This window comes from Ursus americanus, chromosome 1, assembly GCF_024610735.1.
Source record: "Ursus americanus isolate L20-20 chromosome 1, mUrsAme1.1.p, whole genome shotgun sequence".
In the NCBI taxonomy this organism is placed as follows: Eukaryota; Metazoa; Chordata; class Mammalia; order Carnivora; family Ursidae; genus Ursus; species Ursus americanus.
Genome location: NC_142127.1, coordinates 75,892,193 through 75,913,596, shown reverse-complemented (window position 1 = coordinate 75,913,596; position 21,404 = coordinate 75,892,193). Strand labels below are relative to the sequence as shown.

The 21,404-nt window shown below is 35.6% G+C and overlaps 1 protein-coding gene across 1 annotated transcript in view; it reads right to left on the bottom strand.

The window, feature by feature from the left end:
* Window positions 1-13,492: 13,492 nt before the first annotated feature.
* Window positions 13,493-21,404, bottom strand: part of BMPR2 (bone morphogenetic protein receptor type 2) — a 184,487-nt gene continuing 176,575 nt past the window's right edge. Inside the window, exon 13 of the mRNA XM_045806523.2 lies at window positions 13,493-21,024. Coding sequence (XP_045662479.1) covers window positions 20,774-21,024 — 251 coding nt within the window. The 3' untranslated portion in view covers window positions 13,493-20,773. The remainder of the gene's footprint in view (window positions 21,025-21,404) is intronic.

Here is a 21,404-nt window from a genome sequence, read left to right as displayed (position 1 = left end):
GGAAAAAAGAGGGAGAGGGAGACAAACCAAGAAACAGACTTAACTATAGAGAACAAACTGATGGCTACCAGAGGGGAGGCAGGTGGGGCAATGGGGGAAACAGGTGAAGGGGGGAATAGGTGAAGAGCACACTTATCATGATGAGCACTGAGTAATGTATAGAATTGTTGAATGACTATATTGTACACCTGAAACTATTATAACACTGTATGTTGACTATAGTGAAAAATAGATTTTTTAAATGAAAAAATATATATACAAAGAACTCTTTAAAAAAGCTTTAAAAAGTAAAATACACAAAGGGGTGCTGGGTGGCTCATGACCCCAGGGTCCTGGGATGGAACAAGGCCCACATTGGGCTCCCTGCTCAATGGGGAACCTGCTTCTCCCTCTCCCTCTGCCCCCTCCACCCCTGCTCTTGCTCTCTCTCAAATAAATAAATAAAATCTAAAAAAAAAAAAAAAAAGATTGAGTAGGAAATACTCAAATAAATAAATAAATAAAAATCTTTTTAAAAAATGGGCAAAAGATACCTCACTAGAAAAGATATACAGATGGCAAATTAACATATGAAAAGATGCTCAACATATATGTCATTAGGGAATTGCAAATTAAAGCGACAATGAGATACTGCTAGATACCTAATAGAATGGTGAAAATCCAAAACATTGACAACATGAAATGCTAGCAAGGACGTGGAGCAACAGTCATTGCTGATGGGAATGCAAAACGGTACAGCCACTTTGGAAGGCTGTTTGGCAGTTTCTTACAAGCTAAACATACTCTTACTAATGATCCAGAGATTGTACTCCTTGATGTTTACCCAAATGAATTGAAAACTTATGTTTACCCCAAAACCTGCACCTGATGTTTACAGATTTGTTCAGAATTGCCAGGTCTTGGAAGCAACCAAGAAGTCAACCAAGGATAAATAAACTGGTACTTCCATACAATGGAATATTCCTCCATGTTAAAAAGAAATGAACTATTAAGCCATGAAAAGATACAGAGAATACTTACATGCATATTACTAAGTGAAGAAACCAATTTGAAAAGGCTAAATACTGTATAATTCTCATGAGAAGACATTCTGGAAAAAGCAAAACGATGGAGACACTAAAAACCCAGTGGTTACCAAGGGTTAGGAAGAGGGAGAGATAAATAAGCCAAACCCAGAGGGTTTTTAGGGCTGTGAAACTATTCTGTTTGATACTATAATGGTGGATACATGTCATTATACATTAGTCAAAACTCATAAAATGTACAAGAAGAGTGAAACTTAATGTAAAGTATTAATTTGGGGTGATAATGATGTGTGAATGTAGATTAGTCAATTTTAACAAATGTACCAGTCTGATGTGAGATGTTGACAGTGGGAGAGCCTGCGGGTGGAGAGGCAGGAGGTATGTGCTAATTTTCTGTATTTCCTACTCAATTTTTCTATGGACCTAAAAGTGCTGTAAAAATAAAGTCTATTAAAAACAAAACACTAGAAGTTCACAGAGAGATGCATGTTGGATCAAGTTATCATTAGGAAACCTGTCCCCTACCAAACTTCTCATTTAAGTAAAAATCAGCATTCTCCTAGTTACACAAGCCAAATACCTGGGCATCATTCTTGACAACTTCCCTTACCTCATTCTCCACTTTCATTCATTCCTACTGAAGACATCTTACTATTTTTTCCATCACCATTGCCATCTCTCAAGGCCAAGCTTCGAGTATTTTTCTCCAGGACTAGAAATAGTCTAGCAGGTCTTCAAGAATCTATTCTTGCCAGATTTCAATCTGTTCTTCACACAGTAGCCAATGACATCTTTCGGAAACATACGTTTATGTCATTCCACTGCTTAAAACTTGGATTTTTGTGTGTGTGCACTTTGAATAAAAGCCTAATTCTTCAAAGCCGATCAGGTGTCAGTCTCTCTGCCAGCTTCAATTCACACCCCTCTCCCTTGCTCATCAAGCCCCAAGAACGTGAGCCTTCTTTCACCACTTTGCCTAATAGACTTCTTATAATTCTGTCTCTGGATTTGATTAATTTCCTCCAGATCCCTTTGAATTTTGTAAATTCCTATTTGTTTACTTATTATTCTCTGCTGATCTCCCATGAACTTGGAAGCACCATGAAAACAGGAGTTCATGGCATGCCAACATGGCGTGTCAACACTTGACCGCATGCCTGGCTCCAGTCAGCAGCTGGGTAGCAAGGACAGGGAAGTAGGGGTAGTACTTTCCTAGCTCAGGCAATAAGGGGCTGTGTTTAAAAACAATAATAAAAGCAACCTAGGAGTTGGTTTGCTTTTTATTATCACCACTAGTCTTTAATTCTAATAATGTCAGTTGATGGAATACTCCCTCCCAAATTCTTTTGTTGGTATAAATTCTGTACCAATTGTTGCTATTACTGAGTTTCGCTAATGAAAGCTTCAAATTAGCACATTTGTATTACTTATGCTTCAATAAACATTTTATTTTACATAAAAGTTAATTCCAATAATTCCCAGTTATACAGCAGGCCCTCGAGACATGCAGATTAATCCACACAGAGGCATTTTAAGAGTAAATTCACAACAATTTAAAATTGTAGCCTGTTTAGGAACCAGTTTATATCTGACTCCTGTAGTATGACATATTCTTGAATTTAAACAGTAGATTTAAAAAAATGATACCATGTGACTGTAGAGATTAAGATACACAATGATTTCTATCCTCTCATTCTATGTAATCATTTAAAGTTTCATTTATGTTTAAAGCTTAAAATTGTGAAATAGAATGCACACTACAAGATGTAACATTTTCATCTTGTTAGTGCGTATTTTAGTTCATACATGAACTGTTTTACTGAATTTGAATAATATCTTTAAAATTGAAATTTATTATTTTAAAATTATTATTATTTAATAAGCTAAAATATCATTATTCATGAACAAACCAATATATAGGCATAAGTTTTTCAATTTTTTTCAAAAAACACATTAAGGTAAATAAAAACTATCAATTCTATGCTTCCTTGTATTGTGATATTCATTTTATTATTTATTTATTAGTGTCATGATTACATATATGCAAAATTCAATAAAACAAAATTTTTACCCTCATGTTCTCATGCTCCTTTTCTGGTCATTATTATTGTTCATTTCATTGTTCTTTTTTTTTTTTAAGATTTTATTTATTTATTTATTTGAGAGAGACGGAGAGTACAAGCAGGGGGAGGGGCAGAGGCAGAGGGAGAAGCAGGCTCCCACTGAACAGAGAGCCGGATGCAGGGCTCGATTCCAGGACCCTGAGATCATGACATGAGCCCAAGGCAGAGGTGCTTAGCCGACTGAGCCACCCGGGTGCCCCTCATTTCATTGTTCTGATTCTTATTAAAAATTAATTGTATAGGGGCCCCTGGGTGGCTCAGTCAGTTAAGCACCTGACTCTTGATTTTGGCTCAGGTCATGATCTCAGTATCCTGGGATCAAGCACCATATCAGGTTCCCTGCTCAGCAGGGAGTCTGGGGAGTCTTCTTGTCTCCCTCTCCCTCTGCTCTACCCCTATGCTCATGGGTGCTCACTCTAAAATAAATAAATAAATCTTTTTAAAAAATAAAAATAAATTAGCTGCATAGAGGAGGTGTGCTAAAAATTGATCTGTTCCAGGTTTAAAATATGTTAGAAATGACAATGATGGTGGATGGTCAAAAAATATTTGTTGAATGTATGAATTAGTCAATTTTAAAAGTAACTAACATTTAAGGATTTAATCTCTTTCCAAAATAACCAGCCTACATACTAAAGAGACAATTTTATTTCCACTGGGTAAAATCTACTTAACTTACAGAAGATGCAAGTCTAGACAAATTTTTTTCAAGTGGCAAAGCTTACCTATCCAGAATATGACAATGAAGTCAAGGTTTAACCTAGATCACAGTCAGAAAGAAATAATTTTAAAATGACCCACAAATTTTGTGAAGTAAGCCACCCACTTTGGAAATGCCAACTCCTGAGTTTACCAGACAAAGGTGTAAAATTGGTTGAGTATAGAAAGAAGCACTGAGTTTCTTCCAGTTAGTTCGCTGGAAAAATGTGGGAAGAGGATGTCTTTTCAGCAAAAAAGAATGGGCAGCCCTACTCAAACCAACTTACTTCCTTTACCAGTGTGGCCTGCTATGTTTCTAGGACAGTAAATTCTCTATGTTTTGCCACTTCTAACTTCTGGGTAACAATGTAAATGGAATAGATTTCCCACTGCTGTAGGGATCAAAACGGTTTTATGAATTCCAGTCTTTTCCGTTTTAATTTGTTGTCTGTCTCTGTTTCTCTCTGTTTCTGTCACCCGCCCCCCCCCCCACAACACACACACGGAAATATTGTTCCCTAATCCCAGGTACAAAGGGGATTTGGGTGTTGGCTCATACCTTTGAGATGTCATTGCTGCCGAGGGTGGAGCTTATCTGAAAAATTCAAGGACTGTTTGAATTATAAGGGAAGTTCTTGCTTAGTCTGTTTCAGTTAAAATGTAATCTTACAAGATAAAGAGTCTGAGTCCAAATCAATTTAATTATTTTGAAGCTTAGAAAGGAAGGAAGATTACTAATACATGTGTTTGCTTTTACTTTTTTTAATTGAGGAATTAATTTCATTTCTGTTTACCTACTATCTGGGGAGGAGTTTAATTACTTAGGCTGGAGGATAGCAGTAGATATGAAGCCCTTTAAATTTTGTCTTCAGTTGGAGACTTCCTAAGAAAGGCGTGGGAAAGAGCAGTGTAGAATAACATGACACAAAGATATAGTGTTACTTTCTATAAAATTGGCAGCTTTTATATTGCTTCAATCTGCAAATACTTTTCTTCTTACTCTCCCAAATTATACGAACACACATTAATTTGCATGATAAATGTGTTTCTGAAAAGACTATTTGTACTAGAGGAGAGCTTATTTTTAAGAAAAGTTTTATTAAATCTTTTAATTGACGAATCACTTTATAGTCTCTAAAGTCAGGTTTTTGGGTAGCAGATTTGTTTAGAGAGGTACCTCCGTATGCTGTATAATAAAACATACACCTTTTGAATCTGGCTCAAGTGTTAACCTAAAACGGCCAGTTTAGCAGGAATAGTAGCATCAGTAACCTTCCCCAAAATGAAATTTTAAATTATTCATTATATACAAAATTGAAGGTACTAAAGGCCTGATTTGGGGCCCCATAATTTAGGTGAAAACAAAACAGAGAAAGGTTAGCCATAAACGAGGAGAGCATTTCAAAATAAGACATATAAGAAAGAGGCTAACAGGAAGGTGAAGGAGACTTTGTAGTATAGAGAAGAAAAATTATAGGGGAGATTTTACGTTAACTTTGAAATTTATCTATTTAAAAGCATATCACCAAGGGCTTCTTTTGATGTGAACAACTAAAAGAATAAATAACCCAGAATTACAACCAAAAAAATTGTAGGTGAGGGGCGCCTGGGTGGCACAGTCAGTTAAGTGTCTGACTCTTAGTTTCAGCTCCAGTGGTGATCTCAGGGTCATGAGATCGAGCCCCACATTGGGCTCCATGCTCAGTGCAGAGTCTTCTTGAGATTCTCTCTCCCTCTCCCTCTGCCTTTCCCGCTCATGCTCTCTTTCTCAAATAAATAAATCTTTAAAAAAAAATTTCAGGTGAGAAACAGTACAAATAAGTCTTGACTGTGAAGGGAAAGGACACTGAGGTGAGTTTCTGAGAAGGCCAGTAGCACACAGCTCCACACATCTTGGTTCAGTTTGCCACGAAGCAAGGGACTTGATCTACAGCAAATATTTTTTTGAATGCCTCTTCTCTCTGGTCCTACCACCCTAAAAGGTGGAATTGTAATTCTTTCTGTCTCCTTTTCCTTCCCCAGGAATGGCCTCCCTTTTTAATTTTTGCTGATCATCTCTCCTACCAAGTTAAAAAAGAAACCATTAATAAAGAGAAGCCTTCTGGGGAGCCTGGGTGGCTCAGTCAGTTAGGCATCTGACTCTTGATTTCAGTTCAGGTCCTGGTCTCAGGGTCCTGGGATTGAGCCCCACATCAGATCCATGCCCACTGGGGAGTCTGCTTGAGGTTTCTCTCCCCCTCTCCCTCTGCCCCTCCCCTTGCGTGCTCTTTCTCTCAAATAAATAAATAAATAAATAAATAAATCTTTAAAAGAAAGAAAGAAAGAAAGGAAGAAAGAAAGAAAGAAAAGAAAAGAAAGGAAGAAATAGAAGCCACTGTAAAAACAACCAAGCAGGGTTCGATATGGGGTGATGGCTGATTATTCCATTTTGCATGGTGATGCTTACATAAAGAAGTTTGCTTTTGGTTTAAAGAAAGCCATATTGGGGGGTGCCCAGGTGGCTCATTCAGTTAAGCATCTGCCTTCAGCTCAGGTCATGATCCCAGGGTCCTGGGGTCAAGACCCACATAGGGCCCCCTGCTTGGCAGGGAGCCTGCTTCTCCCTCTCCCTCTGCCGCTCCCCCTTACTTGTTCTTGCTCTCTCTCTGTCAAACAAATAAATAAAATCTTAAAAAAAAAAAAACCATATTAGGACAGAATAACACAGTTCTATTTTTTAAATTTTTTTAAAGATGTATTTATTTATTTAAAGAGAGAGAGAGCATGAGCGGCCAGGATGGTGGGCAAAGGGAGAGGGAGAGAGAAAGAATCCCAAGCAGGCTCCACACCCAGTGCAGAGCTTGATGCCGGGCTTGATCTCAGTGTTGTGAGAAATCAAGAGTCAGACACTTAATTGACTGAGCCACCCAGCCTTCCCCACCCTTTTTTTAAAAAACACAGCTTTAAAAAAGATGAAGTAGTCATTTATCCCATGAATGAGTGTTCATGTGCTGGTTTCAAAGGAAGATGGAGGAATAATGAAGAAATAATAGTTGACTTCTTATGGACGAAGAAAAGTGCTCACCAGTGGAGAGAGTGAAACAAGTGGCCTTACTTCAGTTTTAGCCAGGGCTGCCTCTCCTCCTGGGTTATTCCAATATGCCAAGCATTTCCTCGAGGCCCTTATATTCAGGTAATGCCTGTGATGGAAGGTCCTAGAACGGAGAGGGGGTGGGGCGCAGACCGAAAGTTTAAAAGATTAGAAAGGTAACATAAATGAGTAAGACTTGATTGGGTAGAAGACAATTAGGAATTACTGGGTTTTAGAAGAGTCCAGGTCCCGCCAAAAAGGCACTCAAATAAAATCGAATTTTAAATATTATACAGGTCAAAGAAAGCACAGCTGACTTGGCAGAGTTCAACTATAGGCTCATCATGATTTTACTCCTTTCCTAGAGAATAGGTATTAAAGTATTACCCTCTTATATGTTAGGTATGTAAATGATACATATTTATATGATCCATACAAATCAAAACTAATTAAGAGGAAGATCTAGATAGAGCACAATTTACTAAGATTCTACCTGCCTTGAGACAGGTTATTTCCAGAACTTTAGACAATCTATGAATTAAAGGAATCCTAATTCTGATTTTTTAATTTTAATTCTTCAAATCAGTTTCAGGCTGGGGAATATAAAATATTTTTGTGTGAATCTGTTTGAAATAATGAAGCTTTTTTTCCCATTGGTCAAAAGTCACGGAGTCCCTGGGTGGCTCAGTTGGTTAAGCGTCTGACTCTTGATTTCGGCTCAGGTATGATCTCTGGGTTGTGAGATGAAGCCCTGCACTGGGCTCCGCTCTGGGCATGGGAGCCCACTTAAGATTCTCCTTCCCTCTCCTTCTGCCCGTCCCCCCTCTGTAAACAACAACAACAACAACAACAAAAAGTCAATTACTGCCCTTTCTGATATTGCCTATACAGCCTATGTGAGGATACATTCTTCATGTTGCTAAGAATTTTCAAGTTGAAAGAAGTCCTGCTTGAAACACATGGAAGACTTGAATTAATGTTATAGTAGAAACAGCTTTCAAATCCAAAAGGACTGATGTTTGGAAGATGGGGGTAAATAATTTCTCTTTTGAGAACATGAGTAAATAGTGGCTCAGATTTAGGTAATAAACAAAGTAATATTAAAAATTATCCAACATTCCTGAAATAGGCAACCTGAAGTCACATTCAAGTCAGATATAATCTATGATAGCTCAACATTCCCCTTATCATTTCAGATATTTTGGTTTATTAGGATAGATGTAGTGATATCTCTTTCTTACCTCACTATTATATTTTCATCTTTAATAAAGAAGATATCAGTAGCTCCATTTACCACCTAAAATTCTATATATGATCTTATAATTGGGGAACTTCCTGTCAGTTTATACATCTGAAGTCTTCTTCTTCTTTTTTTTTTTTTTTAATGGAAGCTCTACATCCAACGTGGGACTTGAACCCATGATCCTGAGGTCTAGAGTCACATGTTCCACGGACTGAGCCAGCCAGGCACCTCTATACATCTGAAGGCTTCTTAATGGAAACTTAAAACACAAAAGCTTTATAGCAATTAATACTTTTTTTCCTTATGATAATACATAGAGCAATTCTGAAGGCTGTTCAACAATTTTGAATATTGTTAAGATGGAATTTTAAGGTAGAAAATAATCAGAGAAGAGAAAATAAAGGGAGAAAACGATCAAATTTTTTTCTCAAAAAATTGGATATTAAGAAAGCCAAAGTCAATAATGGTGTTTTTTTTCTTTAATATTTTATTTATTTGACAGAGAGAAGACACAAGCAAGGGGAATGGGAACGGGAGAAGCAGACTCCCCGCTGAGCAGGGAGCCCGATGGACGGGGGCTCAATCTCAGGACCCTGGGATCATGACCTGAGCTGAAGGCAGATGCTTAACCAACTGAGCCACCCAGGTGCCCTGTCAATAATGGTTTTTTAAAAACTCTTAAATCTAACTTTGCTTATAAAATGCCTTCATAGAGCTCTGCTTAACTTTGATAGAATCCTAGCAAATGCTAGTGTTGCATGAAAATGTTCAAACAACTCTGCATTGGACACCCCTGCCAGTGTCTCAGGAATTGTAAATTATGTTTCATCGCAGGACTAAAGTCAAGTCCTAACAAAGTCTTGTTTATTAAGTCCTGGCTTTGGTATTTGCGTTGCTCTGGGGAGAAGGGGTAACCTGTAGAGTTTCTGCCTAGTAGCCCCAGTCTCCTCTGCTAATGCAAAGCATTGGACTCTCCCAATGTAAATAGTGTTCATGGAGCCTGTTCTGCTTATTATTCAAATTCAATAAGAAAACACGTGAACCAAAGTTAACAAGACACATGTAGACATGCAAAAGAATGGAGAGCTCCTGTTCTTAGAACATGAAATAAGGGAGCCGCCTGGTGGGCAAAGTTGTACACTGTCTTCTTGCTGGGTACCTGAAGAATAGTGATTTTACTGTTAACATGACTGAAAAAGTAAAGAGTAAAAACACTGTAGTAAAAAACAAAAAAAGATAAAAGCATTTAGCTAATGGACCTTTTTCCAAACCCACTTACTCTCACTTTTTCTAAAATCATATCTGCTGAAAGTGGTTTATGGATAATATCAGTACTCATTTATTTAAAATTCTCCCTCTCTCTCTCTCTCTCTCTCACACACATCTACACATTTTCTCGGTGTTTATCATTTTGGTCAGTTTTAACCCTAAAGAGATGCCCCAAATCTCACATAATAACTTCACTGAATGACTTGCAGTTAAATAACTTTCAAGCACTTAGAGAACTCAGATTAAGAAGCCTGATTGGCAGAAGTTAAATGAAAATCTACTTAAAAATTTAAAAACCAGGGCACTTGGGTGGCTCAGTAGGTTAAGCTTCTGCCTTCCACTCAGGTCGTGATCTCAAAGTCTTGGGATGCTACCAACATCTGGCCTCCTGCTCAGCAGGGAGCCTGCTTTTCCCCTCTCCCTCTGTCCCTTCCCCACCCCCAATCGTGCTCTCTCTCACTCTGCTCTCTCTCTCATATAAATAAATAAAATCTTTAAAAAAATTTTAAAAACTCCACTATTTTGGTATCAGCGTATCTATCAATTAAAATCAGTACTTCAGGGACAGAAAAAATGGTAAGACACCCACCACGATGCAAAAGGCCAACAACCTAGTAAGAAAATAAAGTAAACAAGTAACTAGAAACTGTTTAGTAGAGTGGTGGAAGATAAGGCTGGAAAAGTAAATGGCTACAACTTGGAATTTCAGGCTGAGGAGCTTGAACCATTGGTAACTTGATAAGAGTATTGACAAGATAACTGGCAACAGAGTGTAAAATTCCTAGGAACAGGGAGAAACAAACAAGCAAAAAAACCAAAGACTAAATAAATGCCTATTGCAACAGCTCACAGTGGGGTTTTGAAACTCAGTTAAAAGGGGCAGTGAGAGTTAAGGAGATAAATCAAAGAGTTTTTACTTTAAAATTTTACTGAAAATTTTTACTTTTCTACATGTGAGAATATGTGACTCTAGAGGGCATCACCAGTGTCATGGATAAACAAGTTTAATAAACTTACTGTAAAAATGGAATAAAAATTTCATTTTAACAGACCTAAGTGGGGGCACCAGGATGGTTCAGTCAGTTAAGCAACTGCCTTTGGCCAGGTCCTAATCCCTGGGGTCCTGGGATGGAACAAGCCCTGTGTCGGGCTCCCTGCTTCTCCCTCTGCCCCTCTCCTGCTCATACTCACTCCCTCTCTCTCAAATAAATAAATAAAATCTTAAAAAAAAAAAAAAAACACAAAACAAAACACCACAGTAGTTCTGAAGTTCTACATGACATCTAAAGAGAATAATTTGTTTTCTTGAATATATTTTCCTTAGGAATTTAGGCATATCTTCCATGATGTCTTACGTAAATTCTTGATTGGTTCAATCTATGGGACGTTTGTTAGCAAAAGAAAACTTCCTATGTTCCATTTATCCAATCAAAAACAAACCAAACACACATTTTGCATATTTGTGTCCTTGGCTAGTTAATAGTTTCTGGGTTTTTCTACCTTCCTTTTTAATTGTGGAAGGGAAGGAAGAGCTCTAGGGTTGAGAAGTTAAGTAGGTTGAGGACTTGATGGGAGAAAGGAGCACTGGGCAAGAGGACAGCTCTTCTTGGAAGATGACATATCTACCATCGACACAACTTCATTATCTTTCTACCATCTGCCATCTTAGGCTATCTTTTTGTTGTTATTGCTGCTTTTAAGGCTGCTCTTGACACTCATTTTTATAGTGAGGGCCACCCCCAATGCCCTAGTATATTACTATGTGCAACAAGTTGGTCTAATAAGGCATTCACTCAAAAAGATAAAATCAAACTTCTGTGTGACTTACCCAGGGAAGGCTCTGTTCTCAAAGCATTTCTACAGGTAGGTGAAAGATGTCTGACTATTTTTTTGGAACCAAAAATTTGAACACATGATGTCAAAACTGTTCTATTTTAAAAACCTACAAAGGCAGTTAGCTGCATATTCTCTGAGATTTTTAATTTCTCTCATTCCTTTGCTGTATTAGAACCTCGAAGTCAATCTTCACCTGTACAATGCTCATCTCGGTGCTTCACTGGGTCCCACTGGTTCTCTTTAATCCTGACCCAATCTGCTGCTTCTTCCTCTTCATCATGACTCAGCCTTGGTCATGTTCTCATTATCTCTTGCCAGTGCCACACTAGTTTCTATGTTTCTATATTCAATTTCCTTCCTATCAGTCAATTCTTTATATTACCAGCTGAGTTTCCTAATTTGAAACTCCTCTGCTTAAATTCTCCCACTGACTTCTAGAATAAGTCCAAACTCTTAGCATAGCATACTAGTCCTTCTGTGATATAGTCCCACCTGGGTCATCTGGGTTCTACTGGGCCATCTCTCTTCATACTTTCACTTAGTGTCCCAAACTGTATTCCAATCTAATATCCTCCCACCCCCTTGAAAAAGCTCCACCCTCTCAAGCCTCTATAGGTCTTCATGGGAGCTATAACTTCTGCTTCGAGGGCCATTGTTCATCTCTTCACTAATTCCTACTCATATTTTAAGACAGTGAGGAAAGTTCTTTCAAAAGGAGAAATTGTCTGACTCAGTTACTGAGTGGATTAAGTATCTTTGTTGTGTACTTCCATAATACACTGGACTTTCACTCTGTCATAATACTTACAACCGGTACTATAATTTTCTCCAAATCAACTATGAGCAACTTGAGGGAGGGGCTGTGTTTTTTATCTTCTACTGTGGTACTTGTTACACATTAGGTGTTCAAAATATTTTTTGATGCTCCTCTGAAAAAGGAACTTACACAATGAAAACTGCATTTTATTTGCAGTTTCTCTCATGCCCTCATACTAATCATTTTCCTTTCTGATGTATCCTGCATACCTGTCAGTCCAAACTTCTTTAAATTACTCTGTCAAGGTCCTTCCTTGCTAAGAAAATTTAGTCTCCTCATTGTCTATGACAGCAAGTCTAGACACTTGGGTCTGGCTGTCAAGATATTTGGATCAGGGGCGCCTGGCTAGCGCAGTCGTTAAAGCGTCTGCCTTCGGCTCAGGGCGTGATCCCAGCGTTATGGGATCGAGCCCCACATCAGGCTCCTCCGCTGTGAGCCTGCTTCTTCCTCTCCCACTCCCCCTGCTTGTGTTCCCTCTCCCGCTGGCTGTCTCTATCTCTGTCGAATAAATAAATAAAATTTTGAAAAAAAAAACAACATGGCTGTCCTGTGAATTTATATAGGATCGTGTTCCAAGACACTTAGCTAATACACTCAATTTATCTAGAGTCAAAAACAATATGGGATGCCTGGGTGGTTCAGTAAGTTAAATGTCTGCCTTCGGCTCAAGTCATGATCCTATGGTCCTTGGATTGAGTCCCTCATTGGGCTCCTTGCTCAGCAGGGAGCCTGCTTCTCCCTCTGCCTGCTGCTCCCCGTTTGTGCTCTTGCTCTCTGACAAATAAATAAAATATTTAAAAAAAATATGTTGCCTTCAAAAACTCATATTGCATTTTAACAAGGACTTCTAAAAACACAAAGATCTAACTTAAAAGATTATTTGATGATGTTTAATACAAACACAATTTTAGGCCAAAAGAAATAGTTGTTTTGGTACTTGCTAGCTTTTCAGTAACTGCAAATTGCTTCATGTATGTTCCTGGCTATTCTTTTTACCACTGGGCCATTTTCACTTTTATTTTTGAATTTTCTTGCCGTAACCAGTGATTTAAAACCTTTAGTTCAAAGCAAAATGGAAAATACGTTGAATCTCATTTTACCAGTTCTGTGGCTTTGGACAAGATATTTAACTTCCCTGAACCACAGTTCTTTTATTTTTAAAATGGGGACAATACTTATTTGATAGGATTGCTATGAGAATTATCAACATACATAGAATAACCACCACAGTGCTTGGTATACAGAAAGTGTGCAACTATTATTCTGTGTTAATTGATTTTTTAAAAATGCATCATACTGAGTATAATGAGTATATTAAAACATTAACTATTCTGGTGCAAAATACCTGAAATATCACACTAACGGTCATAATTTCTGGTGACCTAATAAAATCAAAAGATACAATTACTGTTGTCATTAATATGATCTTTAATAAATGGAATAATGCACCATTTTACAGCAAGCCTCTTTTAAACCTAAAGAACTGTCTTAAAATCTCCTTCTCCAATGTCTCTGTAGCAATACAATCTTTTTATTTAGGTTTATATATATCAAAGCATTTACTTACAATTATTCATAAAAAACTCTTTAGTGGCTTAATGTCAGCTTTCATAGTGGCATCCATAGATAATACAAAAGAAAAATGATTTGCTTTATTTCATACTCACACTGATCCATCAAACACAACTTACACAGCATAGCAAGGTCTCAGACGGCTTTTACAAAAGCAAAATAACTGAAAGTAATTATCCATAAATTCATATGATATTCTATCTGTAATGTAAGAGCAAAACACACCAACAAAAGATACCCGTTAACAAGAAAGAGGGTTCTGAGGAATTGCCAATATTTTCCAGCCTTTCTTATTCCAGAAAAGCATCCTCAGAAATGAATACTCTGTAGCTTATGTTTCTCCTGTCCATTCAGAAAAAGCATGGCAGCTACACATCTCCATGTTTCAGCTACTACAATACCCTAAGAGTTAGTGTACTTTACAATTATCCACTTATCTTCATTTGAAAAATTATCAACAGAAAATTAAGGATGATTCCAGCTTATACAAATACTTACACAATATAATTTCCATGGAAACATGACAAGGCATACAAAAACTTTAAATAAATAAATGTGACAAGAAAAAGAAAAGCCACAGAAGCCAAGCAATTCAATTTTAACCAGAACCTATCTTTGAATTGCATCTTTTAGTAATTTAGTTTTCTTATTATTAAGCTTCTCTAAAAATATGTTTCCCTATCATACTTAAGAGGATTGGTAATAAGGTGGAGAGCCTGAGACAAGAGACTGGTTACAAATAACTTCACTGCTAGGATTTTAAGTATACAGCATATCAATTTGGAGCTTGGACTTGTCTGATTGAAGGAAAAATTCTATTTGGATCTGACAAGGTGATAAACGGCTTATCATAGTTACCTTCTCAAAACCATCCAAACTACTACTAAAGCTATAAACTCATTAATTCACTTTTAGAAGAGTTTTATAATGTTAAATTACCTCAAGAAAATTTTATCTCAAAGGAACAACTTTACTAAGTTCTCCCATTAAAAAACAAAGCAAAATGAAATATATTTGTCCCTTCGTATATAACCATTTACCCAAGGAACAGAAATGGTTTTAAGATGGTGCTTCAACTCTAAGGCCTAAATAGGCTGCAACATGTAACCAATTAGTTGAGTCACTTCCCTCTATTCAGTAATTATAGAATTGGGCAAGTTTTTATGATTAATGAAATCTGATGTTATGCTATGTAAATTAAGTCAAATCATAAGATGAAACATTAAATGACCTGTATGTGCAACAAACACTTTAAATACTCAACTGGACTAATTGCTTGTTTGCTACCAATTAAAGTTTCTCATGTGCAAAGGGATGAAAAGGGCCCTGAGTTTTTAAGTAATATTATGTCTATAGAGTGAGTCTAAAACATGAAGATGTTTCTGAAATCTAAAAGTACAAATAAAATGGAAAAAACCTACATGTTGCCTTTTGAAACATTTTTAAGAAGTTGTAGTTTAAAATACAGTAATTTGTTTAAAAATTCAATCATAAACTGGATGCCCTAAGTGATGCAATTTATTTCTAAAGATTTCTTCTCTCTTACCCAAATTTTAGAATCTGGGTTGCAAATTAAGTTTAAAAGAATGAATGTCACCACAATTAATAGTAACACTATGAACATCACATAATAATAGAATTGGAATTTTCAAGATATGATAGATTTATCTGGGGCATAATTCTAATACACGGCATTAAATCTGCTAAATTATTTACTTTCAAATGTATTAGCCATGAAATAAAATCCTAAATTTTTCTTTATATGCACAAACGCTCAACTTTAACCAGCCACTTAAAAGTTAAATGAAAGTTGTTATAGTCCAGTCTATGTTGTAAAATAATAAGTATTTCAAAAGTGGTCTGCAAAAATATTCATAGATAATACCTGATTTTTGTAAGGTTTGTTTTTGAAAGTTAATCTTGCATTTTGTGTTTAATATTTGATACAAATACGTAACATGTTGTGGCTCAATTGTAATGCTAAGCTTGCTGCAATACAGGTTAAAAAATTTTAATGGCAAAATTATATACAATTCTGTATGCATGGCTTTTTAGTTATAACTAATGAGAATATAAAATGATAAAACTCCACAATTTAATAGGAAATGTTAGATAATACAAAACTTAAGTGCTGCTTTTCTGACAATCTGATGGTTGGATCCATTGTTAAATTGTAACATCTTAATTCTTAATTCTATCCTACTGAACTATTACTTGAGTAATGAATTTGAATATAATGTAAAATATAATTTGAAGTGTTCTTAAGTATAAATAGTTATTAAAATAGGGCTGAAAAAAAAATAGGGCTGAGAAGGAAATGCTAAGGGAACCAAAGCAATTTTGTCTGAAGAACTGAGACTTAGATGTTAATTGAAAAGCCTGAAGCGTAATGAAAAAAGAACAATTCTGGAGAAGATGGCCAACTGCTCTTTTTTTTTTTTTTTTTTACTGCCGGAGGAGACAAATGCACATAAAATGAAATAGGAAGGAAGCAGAATCGACATGAAGAACATTCCCCTGACACAGAAGATTGCAAGTCAGATAACCAAGGGGTAGAGTAAGTCAGACACAAACTAAAAGGTGGTTGGAGGAAAGTAATGGGTCGGTGCTCCAGAGCACCCTGAGATTTCCTCTTTTCTTCTATGTTAGTTTAATCTGAGAAGCTATACAAAAGCCTTCTTTTGATAATAACATTTATGTAACTAGCTCAAACAGTGATTTGCCAGATTTACTAAATCAAGGAGTATATTTAAGAGTGGATCATGCAACATAGTTTTGGTTAACATTTGCATAGTTCAAAATCTACAAGTTAAAATGCAATTTTACCTGCTGAAGAGCAAACTGACAGCAAAAGGTACACTTGGAAACATCTCAGTCTGAAAAAAACTCCTGGGGTGTATGTGGGAGGGTTACACAATTTCTGGAATAACAGGTTTAGATAATCAACTAACATGTGTGTACAATTTCTAATAAGTTAGCTTGGAAGATAAAGTAATATATAAAGCAATCTGTGAATAGTTATGCAATAACCTGCACATAACTGGTAGTTAAGTTCAATATAAATTTATAAAAGGTTGTTTAGGAATACAATGTAATCTCAAGTTCTAGGAGCTAACCACCTCCAATGAAATATTCATTTCCATAAATATTTAAAAAAGAAACAAAAAAATTTATGGAAGTATTCTTCCATTTTAAATGACTTTGAGGATGGAAAGTTCAGTAAATAGCTGCAACCTACCAAGTATTCCATCTGGCTTTAGATGCCAAACTTGAAAATATTTCAAATAAAAACACTTGCCAAATTTTGTGACAATTCCCACCGAAACATATTCTTCCTTGAGAGTTCCTACCTTTAATTATTTTCACATTCAGAACCAATGTACATTTTCTGCAGTAAGTGGGTACATGTAAGGAAGATACTGAAACTGCTTTATAAAAAAAGATATTATCCTTGTATCCTTCCTACATCCTCAATTAGTTTTATGGATTAGTAAAATTTTCTCTAAGTCACTACAAGCAGAAATTTTCAAGATGGAGTCAAAGGATTGATGAGACTTAAAATCCATGTTAAATTAATTCCTCCAAGTCAAGTATGGAATCGATTTAGGGAAAAGTCTTCGTTCCCACAAGCCACCTTCACTTTTCCCTTAAAATTTACTTTACCTTTAGTTCTACAATGCAAGAATATTAGGAATGAAAAGTAAAATAATTTTAGGATTCATGATGGCAGACGTGGGATTGAATTTCACCTTGAATTAGTAATTATTTCTCAAGCAACAGTCAGCATAGATATGTCTACATGTCTTATGTTCGCCTAACTTCTAAAGTCATTAAGGTATCTGGTTTGGCTTATATACAAGCCACAATTGTGCTAGAGTGTAATGACTGAACTTCTTAATAAAATGTCAGTATATTACACATCCTGTTGTACTGTGCGCAGGCAGTGTGGTGTGGATGAGGGAGATGTGGAGAGGCAAACCCAGGTTGAAATCCAGCTTTCTCTATTACTAGGATGGGAACTTGGGCAAATGATTTGGCTTCTCTTAGCTTCAATTTCCTCAATCTGTAAAGTGGGAATATTAATAATAATCCTTAAACAGTTGCTATGAAGATTAAAAGAGATTGTGTGTGTATATCCCACCATTCGGTATATAACAAATTGTCGATTAGTACTATTTAATTCCTGTGCCTTTTCATAACATTTTACAATGATACTGGTTTCTTTTCCCCAAATTATGAATTTGAAAAGGGGGAACATTGTTAGGAATTATAATTAAATCATTTTTGTCTAAAGCCAATTCAAATCAAGTTCTTTCAAGGACTTAGTTCTGACAAACAATTAGGATAGCTCGGGGAATTAATATTAGAATTTGATTACCTATTATGATGCTTTTAAGGCTGTAAAACTAGCAAAGTGAATTTTAATATTTTTTTCATTAAATGGCCTTTATTCAAAGGATCCAAATGCTTTTGTACATGCAAAATACTGTGATAGCAGTTAAATATTAGCTTTAAGAAACATTATTAGATGAATAAAGTTAGCAAGTATTTTAAGTAATTTTGCTTGCTTGTATATTACAGATTCTAAATCAGTCTGATGTAAATTTAATTTAAAATTTATTAAAATGATCTACACTTTTTATTCTTCCTATTTTTGAAGGGTCTACTAAAGCTAGGGAAAGCAAATTATTTGTTTTAAACATGTTTGCATGAAATGGGAAACTTAAAAGGATTCTTTTATTTTGATATATTAATTCTTGAAAGCATTTTATTATTAAACATCAAAAAAAAAAAGATGCTGGAAAAATTACAACCAACTAGCCTAAACATAAATTAAAGTAGGATGTAAGATAACTTCTGTCAGGAAAAGATCAGTTGGATCTCAAATGGTTATTTATCCTCCAATGCTTTCAATTGGAGAAGGAATATACTTTATTTTGATTCAAAGATATTCTACATGTGTTTGAAAATAATGAAATGCAGTTCAAAGATATTTAAAGGCAAGAGAACTAAGTGAAAATTTGGTGGGAAAGATATAAATAATTTGTTACATATATAGAATAATAATTATGCCAGAAGACTGAAAAATGTTAAGGATCTGAATCAAGAAAAGGGCCAATAAAACAAAAAAGGTGGAAATCCTGGGCACTAGAAAAATAATCTTAATTCTAAAAACTCAAAACTGTGTTCAGCCATCCATCAGAATAAGTGTGAAGTGTTGTAACAACTAACTAATAGGATTATAGCAAAAGGCAAAAACCAGAAGGCTTATATAGTAAATTATAAATATTTTGGACAGCAAATTGGGGAAATTTATGTTATCTTTAGCTAATGATGAAGATAGAGGAATATGAGTGAGAAAATATTGTTCAGGAGATAAAAACCTAAAAGCAAGATATGGGCATTTGTGTTTTTCTCTTAGCTTTTTATCTTCCAGAGAAATCATAGAACTTAGTTAAATAACATCTATTAAGTACTCTGAGAATCCGGAAAAATTAAGTGAGATCATCAGTGTTTGCAAATTGATAGAAAATAATTTGTGCTTATAAAAAAAAGTCCCTTATTTGACATAAAGTGCTTTATTTAAAAAAACATGCTGAGGTTGTTGTTTAGAGATAACTATCAGTAAGGAAAGAAACAAAGGAAGCTTTAAAAAAAACAAGAGGACTTGAAGGATACATAACATGTTAAACATCACTAAAAGGTATATTCTAATATAATGGAAATAATAAATGCTGCTCACATATCAAAGATCATATGAAAAACCGGCAAAAAGAGAAATTATGAAAATAGGATTAGTGAAGAAACAGTTTTGAAAAAAGAAGGTAAGCCTCAGTCTGCTCAAAAATGATAGGCTTGGCAGCAATCCTTCCTTCCACAGGGATGTGGCATGCCAGATTAATGATTTTTCCATACAGTGTTTTAGGTCATGGGAAGAGGACTCATCTTCAGATAAAGTCACCAGGCGTTGCTTGGGAAAAGAATAAAAAGTTACTATGGGTTCAAAACTATGAATTACTTTTGAAGTTATTTTAAATAGGAAATGTAATTTTATTTGAGTCAAAGATGGCCTATTTAGAGAATGAAGGCTATAACACTATATAGTCTTAACCATCTACCTACTTAAAAATTCCATATAAGTATAGCTCTATAAGTTTTCTGATAAAAATGTGCTTCTTAAATAAATGAATATGGAACATGAACATACATAAAAAATAAAATAAAATGAAGAAAGGCTAATATTTGACTTTGTCTACTTTGTTCTATGCTCTCTTATGAACTTCCAAAAACCGGAATCAAATACGTTTACTAAAATGCCTGGAAAGAAACATTTAAAACTTGGAAGGTTAAAAGAAACGGCATTTCAAATTAGGTTTTGGTAGTTCCTTCTTTCGAGCCCTTTGAGACAATGTTTCTGCATTCTCCATAAGGAGAGAGAAAGCAAGAAATCAGGTAGCTACTTTCTCTTGTGCAAAAAATCACTGCCATAGAACTGACCTGCCAAAAGAATGGGGGTTGGGGCAGAAAAATGCACTTATTATGGAAGAATGTGTGCTCTGTTAGGAAGAGAGCTTACAAGAAAGCTTCTTTGTGGACTATAGACTATTGCACGTTCAAACAAAACACAAGAGAAAAGAATGTCCAACAGATAATATGTTCAGGAACGGTTCAACATATAAACTAGCTTGTGCCCAGAAATAAAACATGGATACCAGACACCACTGCAGTCAAACCTGTCTTAATTTGCTTCTGTTTTAATGACCTTTAGAAACTGGTCCAAACTGATTATCGGCAATACATTGTTTTTGCTTTTTTTCTTAAAAAAATATTTTGAGACCACTTTTGATACACACACATATAATTCTGTGGTCATAACAGACAAATATAACTTTAATGAGACTAAACAAAAGTGCAAAACTTAAAAAAAAAACAAAATTAAAAAATATGGAAGCATAAGCTAACTTTTTCTGCATAGCTGAAATCTATTTAAAGCAAGTCCTGTTGCAGGGGTGGGGGAGAGTACTGACAGGAAGATAAAGCAGTTTTTTTTTTTTTAAATGTCTTCTGCACGTTTAAATGATGCAAAAAATAATTTCACTCCATAGGCTTGAAAATATTTCACAGACAGTTCATTCCTATATCTTTAGACACCATGGTTGTGGCAGTGCCTCCTTCTGCAAGGTAAACTGCGGTGCTGGATTTGGAATGAACTGCCCTGTCACTGCCATTGTTGTTGACCTCACAGTCCAGTGGTTCAGTGGAGATGACCCAGGTGGAGGGGCGCCACCGCTTAAGAGAATAAGGAGTTTTCACACGTTTCTTAATCTTTTCACCAGATCCTGATTTGCCATCTTGTGTTGACTCACCTACTGGAAATAAAAGGACAGAAAAATAAACTACATATAAAGAAGCTATTAAATAGTAAGAAATTAGGGTAACTCTAGAACAGATCAAATGAATATCTGCAGGAGGTATTAATAGACATTACTTGAAATTCATGATGTCAGGCAATTATTTTCTAGGCAAAACTTAACCAACTTATTTTGAGACTCTTTAAGCCCCATTGTTTTCGTAACTGGTTGAATTATTCTATTGGGCGAGCAAAAACCGAAGAGAAAATTAAAAGTTCTCAGCTGTGTTCTCAAATCCTTTGGTTGCTGGTAGTGATCCTAACTTGGCAAAATGCATTTAATCATTTAACTTAATGTTCAAAGCAGATCAAATTTTAAAGGCACCTGGCATATAATAT